The sequence below is a fragment of the Ovis canadensis genome, chromosome 10 (genome assembly GCF_042477335.2).
Source record: "Ovis canadensis isolate MfBH-ARS-UI-01 breed Bighorn chromosome 10, ARS-UI_OviCan_v2, whole genome shotgun sequence".
Taxonomy (NCBI): Eukaryota; Metazoa; Chordata; class Mammalia; order Artiodactyla; family Bovidae; genus Ovis; species Ovis canadensis.
Window position 1 is genome coordinate 35,545,196 of NC_091254.1, and position 23,317 is coordinate 35,568,512.

At 51.8% G+C, this 23,317-nt stretch overlaps 1 protein-coding gene and 1 long non-coding RNA gene across 6 annotated transcripts in view; one reads left to right on the plus strand and one right to left on the minus strand.

The window, feature by feature from the left end:
- Positions 1-249: 249 nt before the first annotated feature.
- The window catches only part of DHRS12 (dehydrogenase/reductase 12), a 42,081-nt gene continuing 19,013 nt past the window's right edge, over positions 250-23,317 (minus strand). For 3 of the 5 annotated variants that reach the window (XM_069601460.1, XM_069601464.1, XM_069601461.1), the window contains 6 exons: positions 22,073-22,154; positions 7,416-7,477; positions 6,061-6,165; positions 4,359-4,449; positions 1,697-1,834; positions 250-896 (listed from right to left, as the gene is read on the minus strand). In XM_069601460.1, coding sequence (XP_069457561.1) covers positions 787-896; positions 1,697-1,834; positions 4,359-4,449; positions 6,061-6,165; positions 7,416-7,477; positions 22,073-22,154 — 588 coding nt within the window. In that variant the 3' untranslated portion in view covers positions 250-786. The remainder of the gene's footprint in view (positions 897-1,696; positions 1,835-4,358; positions 4,450-6,060; positions 6,166-7,415; positions 7,478-22,072; positions 22,155-23,317) is intronic. The other 2 variants (XM_069601462.1, XM_069601463.1) reach the window with 2 other exon arrangements.
- On the plus strand, positions 10,935-12,813 carry LOC138446531 (uncharacterized). The gene is made up of 2 exons (XR_011259388.1): positions 10,935-11,323; positions 12,421-12,813. It is a non-coding gene; the product is annotated as an uncharacterized lncRNA (long non-coding RNA).

Consider the following 23,317-nt stretch of genomic DNA (forward strand, 5'->3'; position numbering starts at 1 on the left):
GCATAATTGAAGCCGCTTCTAATCTTAATTAGCATCTGTAAACCAGGCCTCTAGTGACTGCTTGTAAATCAGCACTGACCCTCGGTTCCGCCTTGCCCCTGAAGCCTAAGGGCCAGGCCAGGGCAGTGTAGCACCCGCTCCTTCCCCCTCCCGGCCCTGCTCCCCTGATACTGACAGTGACCCAAAATCTTTAAGAAAGTCACACACAAATCAAGGAGAGATTCACACAGAAGCAGCTACTGCGGAAGATGAAGGTTCACGTGCTCTCAGCCGCAATCGTATGTATTTTAAAATAAAAGTTTCCATCCTGGACTCATTGCTACAGGGGGTAATCTTTAGGGGTTCTTTTCCCCCCATGAATTTTAGCACACTTGTCAGTTAAATGCTGATGTTAGTAGCTAACACGTATCAAGTCTTTATGACACACCGGCATTCTGCTAAGAGCATTACAAGTGGTAACTCACTGAATCGTTACAACCACCCCATGAGGTAGGGAGCACTCTAATCTCCGCTGACAGGGAAAATGAGGCCCCCAGAGGGTAAGTTAACCCAGCTGCGGTCCCATGAGGCGGTGGTGAGTCAAGCTTTCAGTACTAGGGTTTGTATATAAAGGACGGGACTAATTTCTGTGACTCCTGATGGAGAGGAAACCAGCTCAAAGCGCAGCCGTGGAAGATGGGCCGGTGTACGGCGGGGAAGGCGCAGTGGGGTCTCCTCGCTGGCCGCTGGTCCGCACCTTGCCGTATTTTCTGAGGCAGTTCCGGCCAGTGTTGGGTCTAGCCTGGGCTATTTAAATCTCCGAGCCAGCTCTTCCAAGATCTCAACGAGTTTCTCTTCTTCGGCCGGTGAGGACGACGTCCTCGCAAGAGGCAAGTGTGTGGGCGCCGGTTTCCGGTCTGTAAACGTGAGAGAGAAAAACAAAGTCGTGAGCGGCAGGGCCGGGCCTCGAGTCAGTCTTTTCACGGCCTCCTGCTGGGGGCAAGCCCACACGGGAAGGGGGTTGGCCGCCCCTGCGCGCAGGGTCCGCGCGGACAATGAGGTGCTGCAGAAGGGAGGCTGAGGCAGGAGGCCGGGCGGCAGGACTCCAGGGGGCTGGCTGGCGGGGGCAGGGTCCCCAGGCCTGGGTGCCGGCTGGTGGGGGTCGGGGACCCAGGAGTGTGGCGTATTTGGTCTGGCAGGTGATAGTGAGAGGAGAAGGCACGGCGACCCTCCTGGCCGCCACAGGGTCCCCAGAGCTCCATCACTGCTCGCAAGCGTGGCCACCTCCGAGGCGGGGCGAGAACCTCCCCCTTCTTTCCTCAGTCTGCCCCCTCTCGGATCTGCTGAACAGATAGCCGCCCCCAGCAACAGAAAAGCAGAGATTGACTCCCAGGCCCTGGGCTCCAGCAAAGGAGCTTCCAGTCTCCGAGGTGCCCCACCGGTCCAGCCGTGCCCTAGACACTGAGGTCAGGGGTCATAACCCCAGGACTTATTTCATCCTCACGGGACCCACTGAGTTCAGGAAGGTGGATGCAAAAAGCCGGGAGTGCAGAGCCAGAGGTGAGGCCCTTCCCAAAATAACAGGCCAAGGAGCCGTCCTCCCAAGGCAGGCCAGCACATCACCGGGAAGGGAGCCAGCCCCTCCCCACCCGACTTCAGGGAGAGAAGAGGGTCCACCTCCAGACACCCTCGGGCTGTGGTTTACAGAGAAAGTCACCTTGGAAGAAGCAGCCACTGGGCTGGGCAGTGGCAGCGGGAGCAAGGGCCAGCCATAGCACCGTGTCCGCGCCCTGGGCCTCAGAGCGCAGCCTGGCCCCCATCCTGGCGTGGAAGCCAGGCATCGATAGCCGCACACCTGCGGGAAGGCACACACAGGGCCGTGAGAACAGCGCCCTCATCAGCTGAGTTGGCTGCTTTAATACCAAAATAACCACGCGGAGATGAAATGAGATCACCAACTGCCCTCTTTCCACTTCAAAACAGCGTTCATGCAGGCTCTCGGCCCAGACAGGCCTGTCCCCTGGGAGCAAAATCCCCTGGACCTCCCCGATTCCCATCCTAAGATATGAGGGTCACACCTGAGGCCAAAAGGGGATCAGACTCCCCCCTTCCTGGGGGGACGCATCTGTCTCTCTCAAGGCTTCTGATCTCTCCCAGGATCCAGGCTGAGTGTCCTTCGGGCTGCCAGAGTGTTCTCTGCTTTTTCAGCGAGGCGTGTTGGAACAAGGGAAGGGACTCTCCTCCCTCTTCCTCAGGCTCCCCAGCACTGGCTGCAGGCTACACCCCCCCCACACACACACCCCCATGTGCCCACAGACCTCGGGGAACACAGTCTTTACAGTTAGCACTATGGGAAACACAACTGTTCTCTCATGGAGCCAAAGAAAGAAAAGAAAGCAGAGAAAACAACATTTGAGAGATGTAATGAGATCAGAGGATTTGAGAGAAAGGATCATCTAAAACAAAATTTAAAAATAAACGTTTCTTTTTCCCTTTACAGAAACAGTACTTGCTTATTGTGGGAAAATTGGGGAATACTTCTGATGAGTAAACAGAGGCATTTGAGTCCCCTGTTGGGCTTCCCAGGTGGCACTAGTGGTAAAGAACCCACCTGCCAGTGCAGGAGACGTAAGAGACGTGGGTTCAATCCCTGGGTCAGGAAGATCCCCTGGGGAAGGGAATGCCAGCATTCCCTACCCACTGCAGCATTCTTGCCTGGAAAATCGCATGGACAGAGGAGCCTGGCGGGCTACAGTCCGTGGGGTCAAAAGGAGTTGGACACGACTGAAGCGACTTAGCGCGTGCACACACATCATACCACTCGGGGAAGACAAGCGTCTGTGGGCTCAGGCCCTTCCCCAGCCCTCCCTCTGGACACTGAGGCCCAGTCAGCAGCCTCTGAGAAGCCCAGTCTTTGCCCTGTGACCTGTGGACCACAGATGGCTGACCGCACCCTGACCCAGATGTTGGACTCCGGTGGTGAGCTCGGAGCGCTGACTCTGCCAGCGCACAGGTTGACGTGAGGACTATCAGGGTGATGTCCTGCGGGGATGAAAGGCTGGTGGTTCTCCACTAGCTGATGGAGCTACCTGGTCAGGCAGGGTTGGGCACATCTCCTACCAGGAAGTGACATGAAACAAGAAGCCACCCTCTCCCAACAGCCCTGGCCTGAGCACCTCCTGGGGTGCTCAGTAGAGGACACCCCCCCCATTGCATTTACGGCAGGAGACTGCCAGATGTCCTCAGCTCCACCACCCCACCCCCACCCCGGCAGGAGGGCCTGCTGCACCTCTCCCCACCAGTCTCCGTGGGATGCAACGGAGCACGACGCACCCCCTTCTCCATGGGGATGTGGGCGTAGCGAAAATAAGACCAGAAGGCTGTAAGGTCTGAGCGCCCAATACCTGCATTTAATGAGATAGCGCCGTTTGCTTCCCATAGACATTTATCTGCAGCGGTGTTCAGGGCTGAACAGATTTCCCATGCAGGTGTTCCCTAATTTATCAACTCACTCTCCGAGCACCAGTGCTGGGACAAGCAACCTCATTTTCTGCATCTCTTAGGATGAATTCCAAGGATGGAGATGCAGATAATAAGGCCACCAGCTTTCGGAAGGTGACAGCAAGCGTATGAGAGCCTGCCTCTCACTAGACTGTGGCCGGGCCCAGCCAGGACATCCCAGCCCCTCTGTGTGCCTCAGTTTCCCCAGATGTAAATGGGCGTGACGGTAGTGCCCACCCCAGGAGGGTGGTGAGGGCACAGGCGATGGTATGGAGACAGCGCTGGGAGCAGCTCTGGGCCCTCAAGTGTCCCAGGTGTTCTGCCACGGCTGCTGTTTTCAGTTCCCCTGTTGCGGGGAGGAGGAAACAGCTACAGAGCCCAAGTGATGTGCCGAGGTCTCGGAGGTGGGAGGGACTGACCCGCAGAGAGTTCTGTTCTCCTTCCCTCTTTTTCCACGCTTCCAGAGAATTCCACCTGTCCCCTCAGTGATTGTTATTTCCCCTTGTGCATTCACTATTTCTAGAAACCCAGGCAGTGAGGAGGTGGCCTGGCCTATCCTCATGTCCCCAGCATCTCCCATAACACTGGGTGTGGACCAAGCACCCTCTGTCCCGAGGGAGGGGTCCCCAGCCGTACCCCTACCCGGATGCCACCCACTCCCTAGGCCACGCACACGTGGGGCAGACTGACCACACCAGCTCTGCCTCTGAGGACCAGGCTTCTCCCTCTCCAGTCCCAATCTGCCCGGCTCTCGCAGAAACGAAGCCATCCCTCATCCTCCGGATACCAGTTCTAGGTCATTCCTGGGGAGAGTCCGTCCTGCGGCCGCCCAGATATTTTTAGATGAAATGTGGGCAGCAGGGAACTTAAACACCTACCTGGGGTGTCGACCCAGCCGGGATGCATGCATGAGAAGTGGATGGCCGGGTGCGCTCTGGCCCACCGCTCCGTCAGAACCACCTGCTGCCTCTGGACGGGATGAGGGTGAACAGATGGGAGGGGGAAGCAGCGGGGCTGCGGGCGTGCAGAGGCCCCGTCCCCCGCCCTCCACAAAGTCAGAATGCAACTTCCTCTAGAATCACCGGCTCTTCACCCAGCGAGCTCTGGCTGTGACCCAGGGCTGCGTCCTGGCCCCGCCATCTGAGATGCAGACAGGCCAGGAGCAAGAATGGGGCTGCCCGTGGCCTGGGGGCTTCCCCCTCCCTCCCCCGAGGAAAGTACACCCACAGCACCCTCTCTCCTAGTTGCTTGTTTTTACTGTATTTGCTGCTAGACGCAAGCTGGTGGGAGCACAGAGCACCCCCGCACTCCCGCCCTGCAGGCACTGAGTGGGTGTCCGCGGACACGTGAAGGAACCTTGGAGGGTGGGAACCGTCCCGAGATGCTTAGAGAACGCATCTGCTGCAAATTTCTTTACAAATCGCCAAGTACCCCCCATAAGCCTCAGCTGTGTGGAGGCCACTGCCCCCCGCCCCCCCCCCCCCGCCCCAGGGCAGTTAGATCACATTTCACAAAGAGCTCCACCTGGGCCCCATTCATGGAGTGAGTGCTTTGTTCCCAGGTTCCCTGGAAAATCTGTAAAGAAGTCTGGTGCCTCTGATTGGTGGGATGTTGAGTCATGACAAGTCACCCACCAGGAGCTGGTCTGGGGGTTGGTGAGTGAAAGTGGGGCAGAGAACCAGGGTACACGGGGCTCAGGAGTGAGGGAGGGGGGTGGGACAGGACTCCCCTGTGAACAAGGGGGAAAGCTGTGGGCGAGGGCGGCTTCACAAACCACCAGGGAGCCCCCCCACCAGGTGAACTGAAGGGCAGGAGCCGTGAATGGGGCAGGCATACAGTGGCTCCTAGAACAGAACTTCCTGTCCCGAGTGGCCATGAGCCCGGACCTCTGCGCTTACACGTCTTCAGAACTGGATGTACATCCCCCTCACGGGGGCTTCCCAGGTGCCACTAGTGGTAGAGAACCTGCCTCAGTGCAGGAGACGTGAGAGACGCAGGTTCGATTCCTGAGCCAGGAAGATCCCCTGGAAGAGGGCATGACAACCCACCCCAGTACTCTTGCCTGGAGAATCCCTTGCGCAGAGGAGCCTGGCGGGCTACAGTCCATGGGGTCGCAAAGAGTCAGACACAACTGAAGCAACTGAGTGCACACCCCACAGAGGGAACTGGAAGCCCAGCGTGGTTCTGGTGGCATCTAGCCAGCCAGTGAGCAGGGGCTGCCCAGGCAGAGAGAAGGGGCCCCCTGGGTCCATTTCCCCTCTGAGCCACGCAGGACAAGGAACCTCTGCTGGGTCCTGCTCTGGGGAATCACCTGCTCTCACCACCCTCTTTGTGGGTCTGAGAAATTCGGGAAGAGAGGTGGCAGCTTTTGTGGCTCCTCCTCGGGGTGAGCTGAAGCCCCGCACCTCCACCCTGGTCCAGGCGGAGCTGAGCTGCGCTTCTGATGGAGAAGAGGATTCTCTCTCCCTTGAGGGACAGTCAGGTGCTCTGGGAATTAGATCCAAGCTAGTGTGTATCCCAGAATAAGCCTTCCATGGAAAAGAGTCCAGGTGACCGTGTTGAGAATAGCCCCTCGCTTACTTTGTTCTGTGCGTAGACCATGGTGCCATCGAACGCTGTTCTTTCTGACTGCAGGTCATCAGTGTTCAGTTTCTGAACCAGCATTCCTCCGGAGGACACAGTTATCTGCAGGAAAGGGAGATTTGTGAAGAAAAGCTGGTGATACCTTCCCATCCGTCTTCTCCGTGTATCTGTTTCTTATTGCTCTTGCGACAAATGACCACAAAGAGGCTTACACAAGCGCAGGTGAATTCCCCCCAGCTCTGGAAGCCAGAGGTCTGAATGTGTCTTGTGGGGCTAAAATCCAAGTGTCAGCAGAGACCATCTGGCAGTTTGAGGGGGGAGTTCATTCCTTGGCTTCTCCGGCTTCCGGAGGCCACTCGCAGGCCTCAGTTTGTGGCCATACCACCCTGACCACCTCTGCTTCCATCCCCACGTCTCCTCTGACTTGGGCCATCTTCTGAGGACCCCGGGGCTGCACTGGCCCACCTGGATAATCCACGAAACCACCCCGCCCCCATCTCACGATTCTTCACTTAATCACATCTGCAGAGTTGCTTTTGCCAGGTCAAGGTGACACAGTCCCAGGAACTGGGACCTGGACCTCGAGGGTCCAGGGAGGTCATTATTCACCCCCCACCCTGCCAGCAGAGAGAAGGCAGCCTGCATAAACTGCCCTCTTCCTGACTTCTCTCATTTCTGTCATGTTAGCCCATTAGCGTTAACTCCATAGCTGTCCCCTCCCGCTCGAGTGGCAGATTCTCCAGGAAGTATACCCACCCACCCCTGCCTGCCTCCCCACTCTCCCCCCTTTTCCAATGCTTTGCCAACTCTCAGATGACTTTGGGGAAGAGACCTCGGTGAGGGCTGGGGTCTTGAACGTGGCCCTTTGCATGGCTCTGCCTCCCTTTACATGGGCTCTGTGTGCAACAACCCAGCCAGGATGAGAGGCAGAAGCAGGGGACGTGGAGGAGCCCCTGAGCGCAAGAGGGAGCTGGGTTGACAGCCGGCTCCCAAGAAGCCTCTACTGCCAGAAGGAGCATCCTGGAAGCCCAGGCTGTGCCTCCGGAGCTCCGCAAGTACGTGTGTCCATGGGACAAAGCTCCAGGCCGACCCTCACCTAGGCCTGGACCCCTGCCCGCTGCATCAGCAACTCCCCAGACCCACCTGGATGCTGCCTGGGCCGGCGCACCACTGCCGGATCTCAGGTTATCAAACCTCAAGGCCTCTGGACCCCGGGTTCAAATTTGGCCCTCACTGTGGACGTGGACAGCACGCCCCCACCTCAGGACAGTTGGGGCCGCAAATGCAGGACCACTGATTGCCCATCTGGAACAGAGTTGCTGATTTACAAGACATCCGCAAGGTCAACTCACCACTCTGGGGTCGTGTTCTTTCTCCAAGACAGGGATCAGGGCGGTTGTGAGAATATACACACCTGGGGGGGAGCACAGAGCACTCGTGAGGTCTCGGGGGCCATCGGGGGCCGGGACGCCCCCTGTTAGATGGCCCTGGGGTAGAGGCGAGGTGGCACCCTTACCTCTCTCCTCCAGGTGAGCGGCAAGTGGCTGCCTGGGCTGCAGTCTCCTCCTCTGGGAGGGTTTTTATTTCAGCACTGGAACCAGCCCTGTATTGCCCTTACTCACCAGCCTGTCCCTTCTCCAGCCTCACGGGGGTTTCCTTTCCCCAGGATTGGAACAAAGACACCTTAGAACCTCAGACACCAAGACGAGAAGATGTCCACACCAGAGAAAGAAAAAAAGCAAACTTCACAACAGTCTGTGAGCCCCCTTTGAGGAGGGAAAAAAATGTATACAGACACACGTGTTCATTACGTCTAGCCTGTACACGGAAAAATATGAAAGTGGAAACAGGACATGCAGCAACACAGCTCAGGCCCGAGGGGTGGGATTGATAGAATATTTCTTTCCTTTACTGGACATTGCTGTATGGTTTGAACCTGAATATTTTTTAAATGAGTGTAGAATCTTGCAATTATTTCTGTAATCATAAAAGCCATATATATAACATTTTTAATGAAATGAGAAAAATATTGTTGAAGTGTTATTTGACATGGAAAGATATTCACAGTATATGGAATGAAGCATTATACAATGGCAGGAAGAACAGAATTCCATTTTTGTGAGGAAAGGTGTGTCAAAATGAGGAAAAGGTATCTGCAAGGATGATATTTTGGTGCGCGAAAAAGTTTAAAGGGCTTCCCTGATAGCTCAGTTGGTTAAGAATCCTCCTGGAATGTAGGAGACTCCAGTTCGATTTCTGGGTTGGGAAGATCCGCTGGAGAAGGGGTAAGCTACCCACTCCAGTCTTCTGGCCTGGAGAATTCCATGGACTGTAGTCCATGGAGTCTCAAAGAGTTGGACACGACTGAGCAACTTTCACTTACTTCCCTAGAGTCAGGCAAAATGCTTCTCTCTGAGCGGACAATTACCATGTCTGTAAGTGTTAGTCTCTCAGTCATGCCCGACTCTTTTCAATCCTGTGGACTGTAGGCCACCAGGCTCCTCTGTCCATGGGATTCTCCAGACAGGAATACTGGAGTGAGTAGCCATTCCCTTCTCCAGGGGATCTTCCCGACTCAGGGAAGGAACCCCAGTCTCCTGCATTGCAGGGGGATTCTTTACAGTCTGACCCACCAGGTTATGTCTATGTTCTTATGTTCATCTGTATTTTATCTGTATGTATATCTGAACATATATTACCTTGTGTTAGGGGTGGCGGGCGGGGGGGTTAAATGAAAGCCCCGACTCTTTCCTGAGTCACTCCTCAGGTCCTGCCTGACCAGCTCTGCTCACCACCTGGAGCCCAGCACGTGTCCCACCCTGCACCCAGGCTCACGGGAGCAGCCTGGCACCGTGGGGAGGGCACTGGGGGAGCCAGGAGTCTGGATTTGAGTCCTGGCTGGTGCCTGCCTGCGGCGCAACCAGGGGCAGGTCGCCAGAGCAGTACGGCCTGGGTTTCTTGTGAAAAGGAGACGACAGCTGGCCAGCCCACCTCCTGGGATCAGAGGGTTTGTGCCTGAGAACTGGAATGCTCTCTGTGTGCACTAGTTCTTGCCATTTTATTTCTTTATCATTATTACTATTATTATTAGTGATTCTCAGTTGTGCCTATCACCTCACACAGCATTCTCAGTTCTCCATACCCCAAATCATTGCTGGAGGGGCCAGCCTTGTTAATATTCGTGTTTGTTTGTTTTCAACATTCGTGATTTTTAATGTCTGGTGAACGCTGGGTCTCTGACAGCTGTTCGCCTCCATGCGGTGGCCTTAAACCCTTCCTTTGCATTCACTGCTGGTGACTGACTCTGTGATTTAATTTGCGAGAAGTAGAAAGGACTTCTGCCAAAAGCTATCAGCCCTGCCACAACGGATAGTCATAAATGACTCCTTGGCAGAAAGGAAAGCTGGAAACAGGCTCCACGCGGAAGGCTTCACCCACTCCCTGAGGGGCTCCCTCCAGGATCAGACTTGCTCACCCCGCTGACCCAGCCCACCTCCAGGATGGATGAGAGCTGGGGTGCCCCTTTGCGCCTCTCCCCAAAGCCCAGGAGACAGTGATACGTTTTGTTTTTTGCTTCCTCTGTGAGAATATGCTGTGTCCATTTAGATGCTAGCAGAGTTCCCCTGTGGGGTTTCCCTGGTGGCTCCCTGGCAAAGAATCTGCCTGCAATGCGGCAGACGCGGGTTCAGTCCCTGGGTCGGGAAGATGCCCTGGAGAAAGGAAATGGCAACCCATTCAAGTATTCTTGCTTGGAGCATTTCATGGACAGAGGAGCCTGGCAGGTTCCAGTCGATGGGGTCACAAAAGACTTGGACATGACTGAAGGACTGGCATTTTCACTTTCAGAGTTACCCGTAGGAAGATTAGCTGGGCCACTCATCCTCACCTGTAGGGCACAGCCAGGTAGTAGGTACTTTCTAAAAACTCCTGGAGAAACTGCAGTTTTTAACAACAGGCCTTCCGGGGCCTCTTCTATCTTAAAAAAAGAAGAAAAAAAAAAAAGATCTCCCTGCAGGTCATCTCAGAGAGCTCATCTCAGTGCTCAGTGATGACCTAGAGGGGAGGATGGTGGGAGGGGAGGAGATTCGAGAGGGTGGGGATATATGTGTACCTCTGGCTGATCCATATTGCTGTACAGCAGAAACTAACAACACTGTAAAGCGACTATACTCCAATTAAAAAAAAAATGCTCCCTCATTCCAAGTCCCCCACCCTACTTCCTGGGGCCCAGCTACACCCCCAAGCAGATCGGAGCCATCATGCACGTTTTTTGTCTCCTGGGTCTCCAGCTTTGTCATTTCAAAACACATGTGTTACTCTTCGCATACAGCAAGCATTTCTCCTCCCTCAGAAGGAGATGAAGCCTCTCTTTCCGGCCATAAGCAGTTTAGAATCCTCCAGCCGCCTAGCCTCCCTTCTGAGGCCCCTCCTATGTACCTTCCGCATCTTTTCAGGCCAGCAAAGAGAAACACAAGAAAAATCTGCAAAATGCCCTGTCTAACTTCCTTGTTTCTGTTCCCTCCTGCCTATCAACGTTGTAGCCTTGTACAGCTTTTTCATGCCCCATCTACTGCTAAATGGATGCTCCCCAATTTTATCAATCTCTGATGAAAGCCAATAAGAACTTTTTTTAAAAATTGCTCAATTAATAACATAAAAATGTATAAGCAATATGTATGTATATTTTTGGGGTCCCCTGGTGACTCAGATGGTAAAGAATCTGCCTGCAGTGCAGGAGAGCCAGGTTCAGTCCCTGGGTGGGGAAGATCCCCTGGAGAAGGGAATGGCTACCCACTCCAGTACTCTTGCCTGGAGAATCCCAGGAACAGAAGAGCCTGGTGGCTACAGTCTATGGGGTCACAAAGAGTTGAACACAACTGAGCGACTAACACTCTCACTTCATGTATCTATTTATATATTTTTTAATGAAAAGAATTGGAATTAAGACAATCCCAAAGAGGTTCTGTGACTTTTCCAAGTTCCCAGCAAGTCCATGTAGAGTGGAAAACAGATGGCAAATTGTTTTTTCTTTTTAATCTCTCTTTCCTTGAGTCATTAAACCGCAGAGTCCCAGCCTACTGAAGTGCCAAGGGAGAAGGAACGAGCCCCTTGTCTGCAAGTCACCGTTCTCTGGGGATGAACTTGGTGCCAGGAGCTCCTCGCCCAGCTCACAGATCCTACCACGGGCCCGCTGTGAACACAGGCACCAATGCCACTCTCCTGCCCCAAAGCCCTTCAACGCTCCAGGCTCCCAATCAGAGTAAGCAGAAAACTCCTCGGCCTGGCATGCGGACTTCTTCCGGAAATGTGCCCCCCACCTTTAGGGGTGACCCCGTATCCTGTTTATCACAATGCACATCGAGTCGTCACAATGCACCCGGCACTGTCGTTTGAGCCATGTGGCCTCGACCACATGGACAGAGCAGACTGAGTTAGAGGGGACCCCGACCTTAGCAGGAGACCTGGGTTTAATCGCTGGGTTGGGAAGAACCCCTGGAGAAGGAAACGGCACCCCACTCCAGTATCCTTGCCTGGAGAATCCCATGAACAGAGGAGCCTGGTGGGCTACAGTCCATGATGTCGCAAAAGTCAGACATGACTAAGCGACCAGCACTTTCTCTTCTTCCTGATCCGAGCTGAGCCAGTCGAACTCTCCCTCCAAGCATGTGGACACAGGACCCTTGGCTCAGCGGCCCCCATATTTGGCCCATGAGTATGGACGAGCAGACACGGGGAGGGCTGGGATGGTGGACAACGGTCCCAGACAAACAGGGAAAGTTTGCCTGGTCCTCATGCTCTCCTGTCCTGTCCCTGACGCCCCCTCAAAGCCCAGCTGTGCCTCCACCACTGAGTTCTATGAAGGCCATCCTTGCGTCCCCCTCCAGGAGATCAATTCTGTTTAGTCAGCTTGTGTGGGTTCCTGCTCCTGGTAACCAGACAATCGCTGAGACACTGGGCTTGTCTTAGCTAGAAAACCCACTCGTTCGCCTGCGCCATCAGCTCATGGGAATATCCCTGGGAAGACACAGGCAGGCTCTGCTGGAAACGGCTGTGGGTGTCTGGCCATTTCAGTCCTAACGTGAGCCAGTTCTGTAACTTCTGTTCCTCCGAGACCGACTAGCTAAGACCAGGGACTTTTGAGGGATTGTGAGCTTTGATGTGGAAAGAAAAAAAAATAAAGGAGAAGCTATTTTAGATTCTGGGCTCCTGGGGAAGGCAGGCCCGGGTGTAGGGAAGACACCTTCAGCCATGGGGTAATGTGCCCGAGCTGAGTCCTGCTCCCAGTAATAAGGAAAGTGATTCATTATCATTATGACTCATTAGTATTTTAAATTTACACAATGCCTTCCTTCTAAGGAACTCATTATGTCGATGGAAGTTCATTACAAGAAGATTTGGGAGTGGATTTATGTTGGACACAGTCTTCTAAATACAGCAACAAGGACCTTTATGACATGGGAACATGACTTGAAGCAAATCTCTCTCTATAAGCTAATTAGGAAGGGATGCTAAACTGTGTCAAGCCGGGCGATGCTGGAGGAGAGATGCGTAGTCCTCTTAAGGTGTTCCGGAAACCACAGTTCCACCCAAATATTAAATTTATGATGTCCCTGAAACCGTACCATAGCATGGGTATGATATATTTCAATAGCATTAAAATAATTGTTTGATGAGAAAAACATACTGCAGTGTTCACACTTAGCACGGAGAAATGATTGGAGATTCTATTAAAAGAAACCTTTAAAACCAGCTTGAATTAAAGTCATTTTGGTTACTAGGTGGGTATATTTGGGTCCATGCTTTACCAATTGTACTATCTGCTGGGGAAAATAATTGTCCTTCTACCCTGGGAAGTTACTAGTGTGGATTTTAAAGGAGCAGACAGCTGCATGGTGAATACCATTCGGTACTTGTCCCATGGGTACAGTAACACAAACATCCCACAGTGAGCCCTGGGGCCTCACACACTCACTTGACAAATTATATAAAGACCATTTCAAAGATCATATTACGGGGAAAGCTGGCAGCACCGAGTCCCAGAGAAAATGAGGAAGCAGGACTCAAGCTGAGTCCTGCTCTCAGTAATAAGGAAGACAATTCAAGTCATCAACTTCCCGTGGGGTATTTACTCTTGGTTTGGGGTCAGACAGCAGTGAGGGGCATTCAGATCTTTTCCCCGTGCCCCCAACCTCAACCTCCCCCTCTCCCTGCCACTTCCAGTTCCACGTTTTAAATACCAGTGGCTGCATGCATGCTAAGTCGCTTCAGTCGTGTCCAACTCTTTGCGACCCCATGGACTGTAGCCCACCAGGCTCCTCTGTCCATGGGACCCTCCAGGCAAGAATACAGGAGTGGGTTGCCATGCCCTCCTCCAGGGGATCTTCCTGACCCAGGGACTGAACCCGTGTCTCCTATGTCTCCCATACTGCAGACAGATTCTTTACCCCTGAGCCACGGGGGAAGCCCCTTTAAATGCCAGCCCCAGTACTAAGTACTGTGAGGGATCCTTGCCGCAGGGTGCTCACCAGGCATTAACACGTCATCATGTAATGAGCCTACACCTGCAGTGAGGTCAGTGCTGTGCCGAAGTGTGTGGACTGCTGTGAGCACACGGGGTGGGGTGGGGGTGCGTCAGAGCCACAGGAGCGACAAGATGACATCCAAGCTAAGACTGAGAGGGGAGGCAGGGTGCTGGGAGGGGGCAGGGGTGGGAAGGAGGGTGACCAGGCGTGGGGTGCAGTCTGCGCAAAGAGCCCGGGGGTGGAGGGTTCACTCAAGGGTGGCTGAAGCCGAGAGCAGCCAGAGAGCCTTGTTTAAACGTGGGGACGGACCTCTGTGAGCTCTAATGGGAAGGAGCCATCTAGGGGTGGGGGTGGGGTGCCGGTGCCTGGCACCTATCTTGGGCTCCAGGTCACCCACAGAGGTGCAAATGTCATCACTCCCGTGTCCTCCCCAGGCCATCCGAGGTCTGAGCCTGAGGACTCTTGTTGTTTAGTCGCTCAATCATGTCCGACTCTTTGGGACTCCTCGGACTGTAGCCCAACAGGCTCCTCTGTCCATGGGACTTCCCAGGCAAGAATACTGGAGTGGGTTGCCAGGCCCTCCCTCCTCCAGGGGATCTTCCCAACCCAGGGATCGAACCCAGGTCTCCTGCATTGCAGGCAGATTCTTAACCCCTGAAGCCACCAGGGAGGCCCGCGCCTCAGGATGCTAGAGGCTAAAGCAGTGTTTCTGGTGCGGGATGACTGAATCTGCTCCCTGCTGTCACATCTGAGAGGGAGGCTGTTGTTACTACACCTGGGACACAGTGAAAGCTCCTGTTTTACAGCGGGGAGAGCGCAGGCTCATTAAAAGCATGAAGGTGCTTAATTGGGATTTTGTTCTTAAGATTCCTCAAATGAGCACTTGCTTGAATGGCTGTGGGTAGCACTCCTTGAAAAACACCCATGGAACCCCAACTAGATCATCAGACAAGGTTCTGAGCCCCCAAGACAGGATGGGGCCAGGCACCTCGCTGGCTCCCTGGATTGGGGCCAGTGCTCCTTGGCTGGGAGAGTGCGAGAGTGGTGCCCACTGGGCCCCAAGAAAGATCACCCCAGCCTGGCACTGCAGCAGCTCAGATACCACCCTGGAGAGGCAGGCAGGGCAGGTGGGGGGGGGGGAGGGCGGAGTTCCAGCCACACCATAGCCCAGGGGCTCAAGTCTAGAAGGTTTTTCTGCCTCATCCCAAACAGCCTCGATAGCAGCAGAAAACCAAAGCCGACGGGTGAATGGCCTCTGACTTCTGGGACTCTGACCCCGACCTCTGCACAGCGCTGCACTGAATGGAAGGTGCCACTGCGTGCCCTCCTCGCCAGCTGATAGTGCTGAGCACCCGCTGTCCCCAGGCCTGAGCCGGGTGACCTGTGCTCTAAGCTGGAGAGAAGACAGTGCCCTTTCTAGGAGCGCGTGGATTACCAAGGAGGGCACCTCAAATCCATCGTAATAAAGGATCTGCTTCTTACCAAGAATCAGACTTACTGTGCCCAGAGCTAAGATGCTGTCCTTTCTTTTTGCTTTAACTTATATATCTTTACATACAGTAAAACTCGTGTATGTGTGTGTGTGTGTGTGTGTGTGTCTAGCTCTATGCGCTTTTGCTGATGCAGAAGGTTGGGTAACTACCTATGCATTACATTGTAGAGTGATTCAGAACCGTCCATCACCCCAAATAGTTCCTCACAGTCACCTGGACGCTTTGTGGTCACAGCCTCCTTGCATCCCTAACCCCCAGCAACCACTGATCTGTTCCCAGTCCCCAGAACGTCATGTGAATAGAGTCGTATGATGCACCCTTTCGAGTCTAGCTTGATTTTCACCAATGCGTTGAAGATTTATCCACATTGCCGCAAATGTCCATGTTTTGTTCCTTGTTCTTGCGGCACAGCATCCCGTGCTGTGGAAGTACCACAGTTTATTCGCCAGTTGAAGGACAGCTGGGTTGTTTTCAGTTTAGGGTGATGAGGAACAAAAATAAGGTAGCTATAAACATTCGTGCTCATGTTTCTGTGTGAACCTCTGATTTCTCCTGGGAACATAGCTTCCAACTCCTTTAACCCTTGCCTCTAGCCTGTAAAGGTATCATGATCCCATTTTACAGAATGGGGATGTGAGGCAGTTTGTATACGTCACTGGAGGAGCTGGATCACAGGCTGAGCTCCTCGTAAGGGCCAGGCAGTGCCTGCCCTCAGTGACTCATGCCCTTTACTGGAAACCACCTATTGATGGGTGATTTCTATGGTACTAAGACAGAGCCACAGAGAGTGCTCTGGGAGCCAAGAGCAGGAGCCCTGGCCAAGCTCCAGGCTAGGGGTGCTCTCAACTGAGTCACAGAGAAGTGAAAGTGAGCCAGGAAGGGGACATTCCCGGCAGAGGCGCCTTAGAGATAAAAGCACAGAGGTATCTAGTAATGGAGAAGGTGATGGCACCCCACTCCAATACTCCCGCCTGAAAAATCCCATGGATGGAGGAGCCTGGAAGGCTGCTGTTCATGGGGTCGCTGAGGGTTGGATACGACTGAGCATCTTCACTTTCCCTTTTTCACTCTCATAGATTGGAGAAGGAAATGGCAACCCACTCCAGTGTTCTTGCCTGGAGAATCCTAGGGATGGGGGAGCCTGGTGGGCTGCCATCTATGGGGTCACACAGAGTTGGACACGACTGAAGTGACTTAGCAGCAGCAGCATCTAGTAATGGGCTGACTGGGGGCTTCCCTGGGGGTCCAGTAGCTAAGACTGTGAGTGTGCAAAGCATGGGGTGCGAGTTCAGCCCCTGGTCAGGGAACTAGATCCCACGTGGCAGCAACTAGGACCCGACACAGTCAAATAAGCACATGTTTTTAAAATAATAATAACGCAGTGGCCGAGGACCCATGTTGGGAAATAATGGAAGCATGTCCGGGTGGATAGGGGAGGTACAATTACAAAGGACTGCAATTCCAGGTTAAGGGATTTGGGTGTTACAAAAATATTAGCTGACATTGCTGTAGTGCTTACTATTCCCAGGTACTGTGTCTCTCTGGGAATCTTGAAAGTTTGGGAGCTGGAAGGTTTCAGGAACCAAAGATTATTGACAAGCGAGAATGCCTGGTGCCAAACACATTCAGTGTCTGAGGGCATATCCCTCAGAAGTGCTGTTCTCTAGGGTCTGGACCCCAGCTCCCTTCATGGATGAAAATAGAACTTACTGTATACTTACTGAAATTGTTTGTGGGTCTGATTCACCCTTTGGACCAGAAGTCCCTATAATTTCTGACTATCACTGACCACAGCTTACAGTGTGTGCTCTATAAATGTTTACTGAACAGACAAAATATTTTGTTCATTAAACATTTCAGGCTAATAGTTAACCACATCTTTAACTCAGAGGACCCATTTCCAAAGAATTAGAATGTAAGAAAACAGACCCTTGTTGCAGATTACTGTTTGACCATATTCACCCCCTCTTCCCCACCTTCCTGGGAGGAGTATGTTTCCCTGACTCTTGATTCGGGGCTCTGTGAAATGACTTGTATTAGTGGTTAGATGTTAGGAGGTCTGAAGCAAGCAGGGACTTGCAAGGTGCTGGCACACTTGGGCTTCTGCTCTTGCTGCTGGAACATACTCTGGCCAGCCTAATGGTCCAAGGAGGATGCAAGGATCTGGAACATAATGTAGACACTATTTGCTGAGATACCCTGCTGAGCCCAGCTGAGGTTAGTCCACCCAACAGACCTGCATAAGAGTCAGCAAGAAAGACATGTTTATTATTGTGCGCCTCAGAGATCTGGGGGATGCTTGTTATGTAGCAAGAGCTGACAGATACAACCCTATAGCAAAAACGTACCAACTATAATTTTATTTAGGAAGGTGAGTCACAGAAATAGTTTCAAACTATTTCTGACCCTGTTTCCTTGTCTGTGAAATCTGTAGAGCTGTTAGGAGGACTGAATGAGATAATTCAAGAAAAGCAGTACAGCCCTGGCATGTGGAAAGTGTCCAGTGTGTACACTGTTACCATTAGCATCATCACTATTACATTAAGGTGTGGGCTTCCCTGACCGGTCAAGAACCTGCCTGCCAGTGCAGTAGTCACAGGTTCAATTCCAGGGTCAGGAAGATCCCCTGGAGAAGGAAATGGTAACCCACTCCAGTATTCTCGCCTGGGAAATCCCATGGACAGAGGAGCCTGGCAGGCTACAGTCCACGGGGTTGCAAAGAGTCAGACGTGACTTAGTGACTAGACAACAAACACATATTAAGGTGTTTCTGGACCCTGGGTCCCTGCTTTCAGTAGCATTTCCCATTGGGTGTGGATCTATGCCAGCAGTAGAAAGCTCCAGATAACAGAATGTGAAGTGAACAGAACATGAACATTCACTGTACATACTGAACATACTGCTTATGTACGGCCTTCCCCGGTGGCTCAGTGCTAAAGAATCTGCCTGTAATTCAGGAGCCACAGGAGATTTAGGCTCCATCCCTGGGTCACAAAGATCCCCTGGAGGAGGGCGCAGCAACCCACTCCAGTATTCTTGCCTGGAGAATCCCATGGACAGAGGAGTCTAGCAGGCTACTGTTCACAGGGTCGCAGAGTCGGACATGACTGGAAGCGACTTTGCACACACATGCACGCTCACACATGCACGCGCACACATGCACGCTCACACATGCACGCTCACACGGCATATGTATGGCCTTCCAAAGTGACCTCAACTGAACTTCCCCACCTTCTACCAAACGGCTGAGGCACCCCGCCTGTGTATTACAGCCAGTTAATTGGTGACACAGCAGTTCTGGAGGACGTGGACAGCGTTCTCGTCTTGCGCCCCATGGGTGAGAGGGGCTGAGACGTGGGTGAGAGTTTTAACCGGCTGGAGCTCGGGCTGTGGCCGGCTGCCAGCACAGCACTCAGCCAAGCGCCACCGCCCCCCTCCCCACATCTGTCTTCCCTCCTCACAGACTCTTAATGCCGCTGAATACTAACAGGCAAAATGTATATGCTTGGAGAAGACCCAAAACCCAGGAGCAAGAACAGCAACCCAACAGAATCTGTCTCATGAGATCGCTTCACCTCTACGCTTCATCTCCCCACAAAGCTACCCCAGGCAGTTCCTTTTTGTTCCCCGGGAGAGTGAATGATGAAAACCTCTCCAGGCCCCACCCACAACCACAAAAGGAGAAGGAGAGTGATTTCCAAACTGTATCTAATTCATGTACTATGATATTGTCACGCGGAGCCACACACAGTCACAGGTTCTGACAGCATCTCAGTGATCCTCCACCAAACCTAAGAGTTTCCAAACCCTTAGAACCTGGTGATTAATTCTGCAGATGCTAGTATCGTCTTGTCCTCGGGGTTATCAGGAATCTACTGACGTTTGCCTGAGGACTGGAGGTATTTCTAGTGGCCCAACTGAATCTTAGAAAACAGAAAACAACGTAACCCGTGTTGCATAATCGAGCTGGGAAAACATGTTTCGTATTAGAAAGGCAGCCAGCAATTTTTCCTAGGACTCAGACAGAGGTCTGAGCTGTCCACTGGGCTCCGGACCTGCTCAAGAATAATAATATTTGAACCTCCTTGTATCTCCTCATCTGTGAAGCAGAGAGATGTCTACCTGCCCTCCCGTCACTGAATGGCCTCTGTGTACATTGGACTCCATCTTCCCCTCTGGAGAGGATGAATAAATATTAAGCATGAGAATTATCAGTCTTCTCAGAGAAGTTGGAAAGATCAATGTTTCTAGCACAAGTAGGAAATGAAAATGAAGAGCTATCAAGGTCCTTGGAAGCAGACCCGATCCATACAAAAGTACAACATAACCAGCTGTGTAATGAAAAAGGCAAAAAATAAAAGGAAGTTCCCTGGCAGTCCAGTGGTTAAGACTCAGCACTTTCACTACTATGGGTTCAATCCCTGGTTGGGGACCTAAGATCCCACAACCCATGCAGTGCAGAAAAAAAAAAAAAGAAAAGGCAGTCTTGGAGTCCATCAGATCTACCCACATTCTCAGTCAATGCAGATTCCCAGGGGGTCCTCTAAGCAGTGCCCCAGCCCCACACCATGCTTCCCCAGCATGGCAGGTCTCCCCACTCCCAGGCTCCCTTAGCCCTTATTTCACATCAAAGCAGTTTCAGATCTGAGGGAGGAGATGCTGGGGGAGAGGCTGGCAGAACTTGTCCTGGTTATGAACATGGGCTCTGGAGGCAGACGGACCTGGCTTCAAATTCTGGCTCCTCCACTTGACCTTGGGCAAGTTACACAAGCTCCCTCAGTCCTAGCTTTTTCACCTGTAACTGTACAGGCAGGAATACCTCCACTACAGGGTGGTGCTGTGGGTTCAATGACGTGTATACACCCCCCACCCCTCAGGGCCTAGCACGCAGCACACACCCAGTGGAATGGAGCTGGGTGGTGGATGGGTGGGTGGGAAGCAGCAGAGCTGGCTTGGTCTTGTGTAACCCCTTGTACTTTTTGAACAGAGGAGTCCCCACATTTGTTTGCCACTGGGCCCTACAAATCACAAAGCTGATCCTGGGGTGCAGCTAACCTAGGAGGCCAGCTGCTAGGACCCCAGGAGTCCTTACCATCCAGGAGAGTCAGAAGGCAAACTCTGGCATGACCCCACATTTGTGTACTTCTGGTACTTTGGACAAGGATACCGCATTTGGAACAAAGCAGAAGATGGGAATATTTTGTCCTAAACCTGCAGCGTTTCATAGCAAGCTCCCAGAGATTTGTTTAAAAAGAAAGAAATGCAACCTCAGAGCTGGGCAGAAGGGTCCTTCTCCACTCCCTATGTTCCTGGAGAGAGAATGATGAGCAACCTCCTTCGGCCCCTTCCTTCCTCCATCCCAAGGAGGTCAGCACTCCAGTAATAAATGTAGTACATTTGGGAGCAAGAAACTGGGCTTCCTGGGAGGGGTTGGTGGTCTCTGTCTGGGATTATCCAGTCACAACAAAGCCAGCAAGCCTGTCTAATTCTGGGGATTCAGCATTAAGGAAGCCATCTGGCTCTTACCTGAGCCACACCCTTCAAACAGCCTTATCAGCAACAGTGACTTAGGGCTTTCATTCATTATTATTCTACTGCCTTACTCTTCACACTGTTCAGTCCTTGGGTGGGAAGAGGTTGCTATTTAATGGTCACCCTCAATGACCCCAGGAGCCACAGGAACCCCCACTATTCATCTTGTGACTTAGGATTAATTAAAACGCCTTATTAAAAGCCTCACTTCCTCAGAGGAAGTGGTATGGTCACCGGGGAGAATCTGAGATTCATTGCCTCTCCAAGGTGAAATCTCTCCAAGGCACTGAAATCGTCTACAGACGGCCCCCGATTTACAACGGTTTGAATTATGATTTTTCGACAGTGTGAAAGCAATATGCACTCCTTAGAAACCGTATGTTGAATTTGGGATTTTGAACTTTTCCGGAGCTGGTAATAAACGGTAAGACAGTCTCTCAGGATGCACGGCAAGCTCCCAGTCAGCCAGGCAATCACAAGAGTGAGCAACCTGCACAGTTACCGCCACTCTGGACCAGACAAGCACTGTGTCTCTCACTTGCAGCACAGTATTTCATAAACATGAGCAATGCAATACTTCATTATAAACTAGGCTTTGTGTTAGATGATTTTGCCCAACTGTAGGCTAACGTTAAGTGTTCTAAGCCTGTTAAGGTTGGCTGGGCTGAGCAAGGATGTTCCGTTGGTTAGGTGGATTAATGTATTTTCAGTTTACAACGTGATCAACCTACGCACGATGGGTTGACTGGGACCTCACCCCATCCCAAGTTGAGGAAGATCTGTACTCCAGCCCCCTTGGTTCAAGAAGGAGAAAAATCCAAAGAGGTTAAAATCCTGGCCCATGGGTTCTCAAACTGAAGTGTGCATCAGAATCATCTGGAGGGCTTGTTCAAACACAGATTTCTTAGCTCCATCCCAGTTTTGGAGTCAGTGGATCTTGGGGTGAGGCCCGTTCCCTGGTGATGGTCCAGGAACCTCACTTTGAGAATCACTGACCTGGCACAAAATGCGCTGGCCTGTTCTTACAGAGCAGGGAGGGTCTGGAGCCCAGGGCTCCTGTGTCCCAGGTAAACGCATGCCTTTCTAGGCCCATGCTCTTGTCTCCTGGCTGCTCCTTCCTCAGCCCTGGCTGGCAGTTCTCCTTGCTGCAGTTTTCATACTTGCCCTCTCCACCTAAGGTGACCCTGCCCTCCTTACCAAAGTCATGTCTGTAATGAGCCTTGAGCTTCCTAGGAAAAACATCATTTTAAGAATAGTACTTCTGGCACTAACGCATATTATAAAAAATAAGACAAGAGTGTTTTATGAAGAAAAGATAATGCATTTAAAGATAAAGGGAATACAATCATGCTGTGCACCAAGAACTCCAAAAGTTTATCACTGCTTTTCTGATCCTTCTACAGTTTCTGACCTTCTCCATTTATCTTGCTAAAAATAAATAATAGAGCCTCTTACACTTACCCAGAGTGTTGGTAGCAAAGTTTTTTTCGAGTCCGTCTTCCGTGAGCTCCCTCTTATTGACCATGCAACCTGCATTATTGATCTAGAAATTACAGTTCTCATTTCAAAATAAAGGAAAATAGGGCCAAGGGACCTGTTTCCACATCCCACAGCTCCACGCCACCACGGGTCCCACATGCGTATGATGACAGCTCATGTTCTGCTCTCCTGTCTCTTCACACCAAAACCCCTGTGCAGCTGGCTCAGCCATGGGACTGTGCAGAGACCTCCAATGACTAAGGCGTGGCCAGGCAACCTAATTCACAATGAAGTGCCCTGGAAATGTGTCTAGACCAATGCTATCCAGTAAAAGTATGTAATTTCAAGTTTTCTAGAAAGTAGTCACATTAAAAAGGTAAAAAGAAAAACAGCTTCTCGGTGTTATCTGAGGTGCTGTCTCCCAGGCTGCAGTCCTCATTTTGCCCCAAATAAAACGTAACTCACCAAAAAAAATAAAATAAAAACATAAAAAGAAACAGGTAGAATTGATTTTAATAATGTATAATATTTAACTCACTATATCTAAAATAGTAGCATTTCAAGATGTAATCAACATAAAAATGTAATCAATATAAAAACGTTAGTTTACTTTTGTTTTTTTTACCCTAAGTTTTCGACCTTGGTGGATTTTTACACTGATGGAACAGCTCACTTTGAACCGGCTGCATTTCAAATGCTCTGTAGCCATACAGGACAGTGGAAGACTAGATCTGTGTCTGAGCGGACATTTTGGAGCACGTGAGAAACACTGGGCAGAAAAGCAGCTCAGCTTAAGGCAGAATATGTGGGAGGAGCAGAGGGACACCAACCCACCTGAGTCTTCCAACTTTCTCCCTGGAGCAACTGACTGTGATACTAAAAGCTTTGGCTGTCTGCAACAGGGGTTCTTTTGGACTAAGCTTTTTAATTTTCCCCCTGAGCCTCTAATTTTAATACATCAATCCCCAAATCTACAGAGTTCACGAATGGCAGTACACAAATCATTTTATGAAAAAATGGAACCTTTCCATCACCCTCAAAGAACCAGTATAGGGTCCCTTCCTTTACTCACACATCCAAGCAACATGGTTAGAATGACTCTAATGAGTGAACCTGGTGATATGAATAGGCTTCCCCATAAAAGAGTCTCACTCCGGTGTCGCCATAAAGATACCCACACACACACATACCCCCTACACAGAGCCTTCATCCACACAGAGAAGAAAC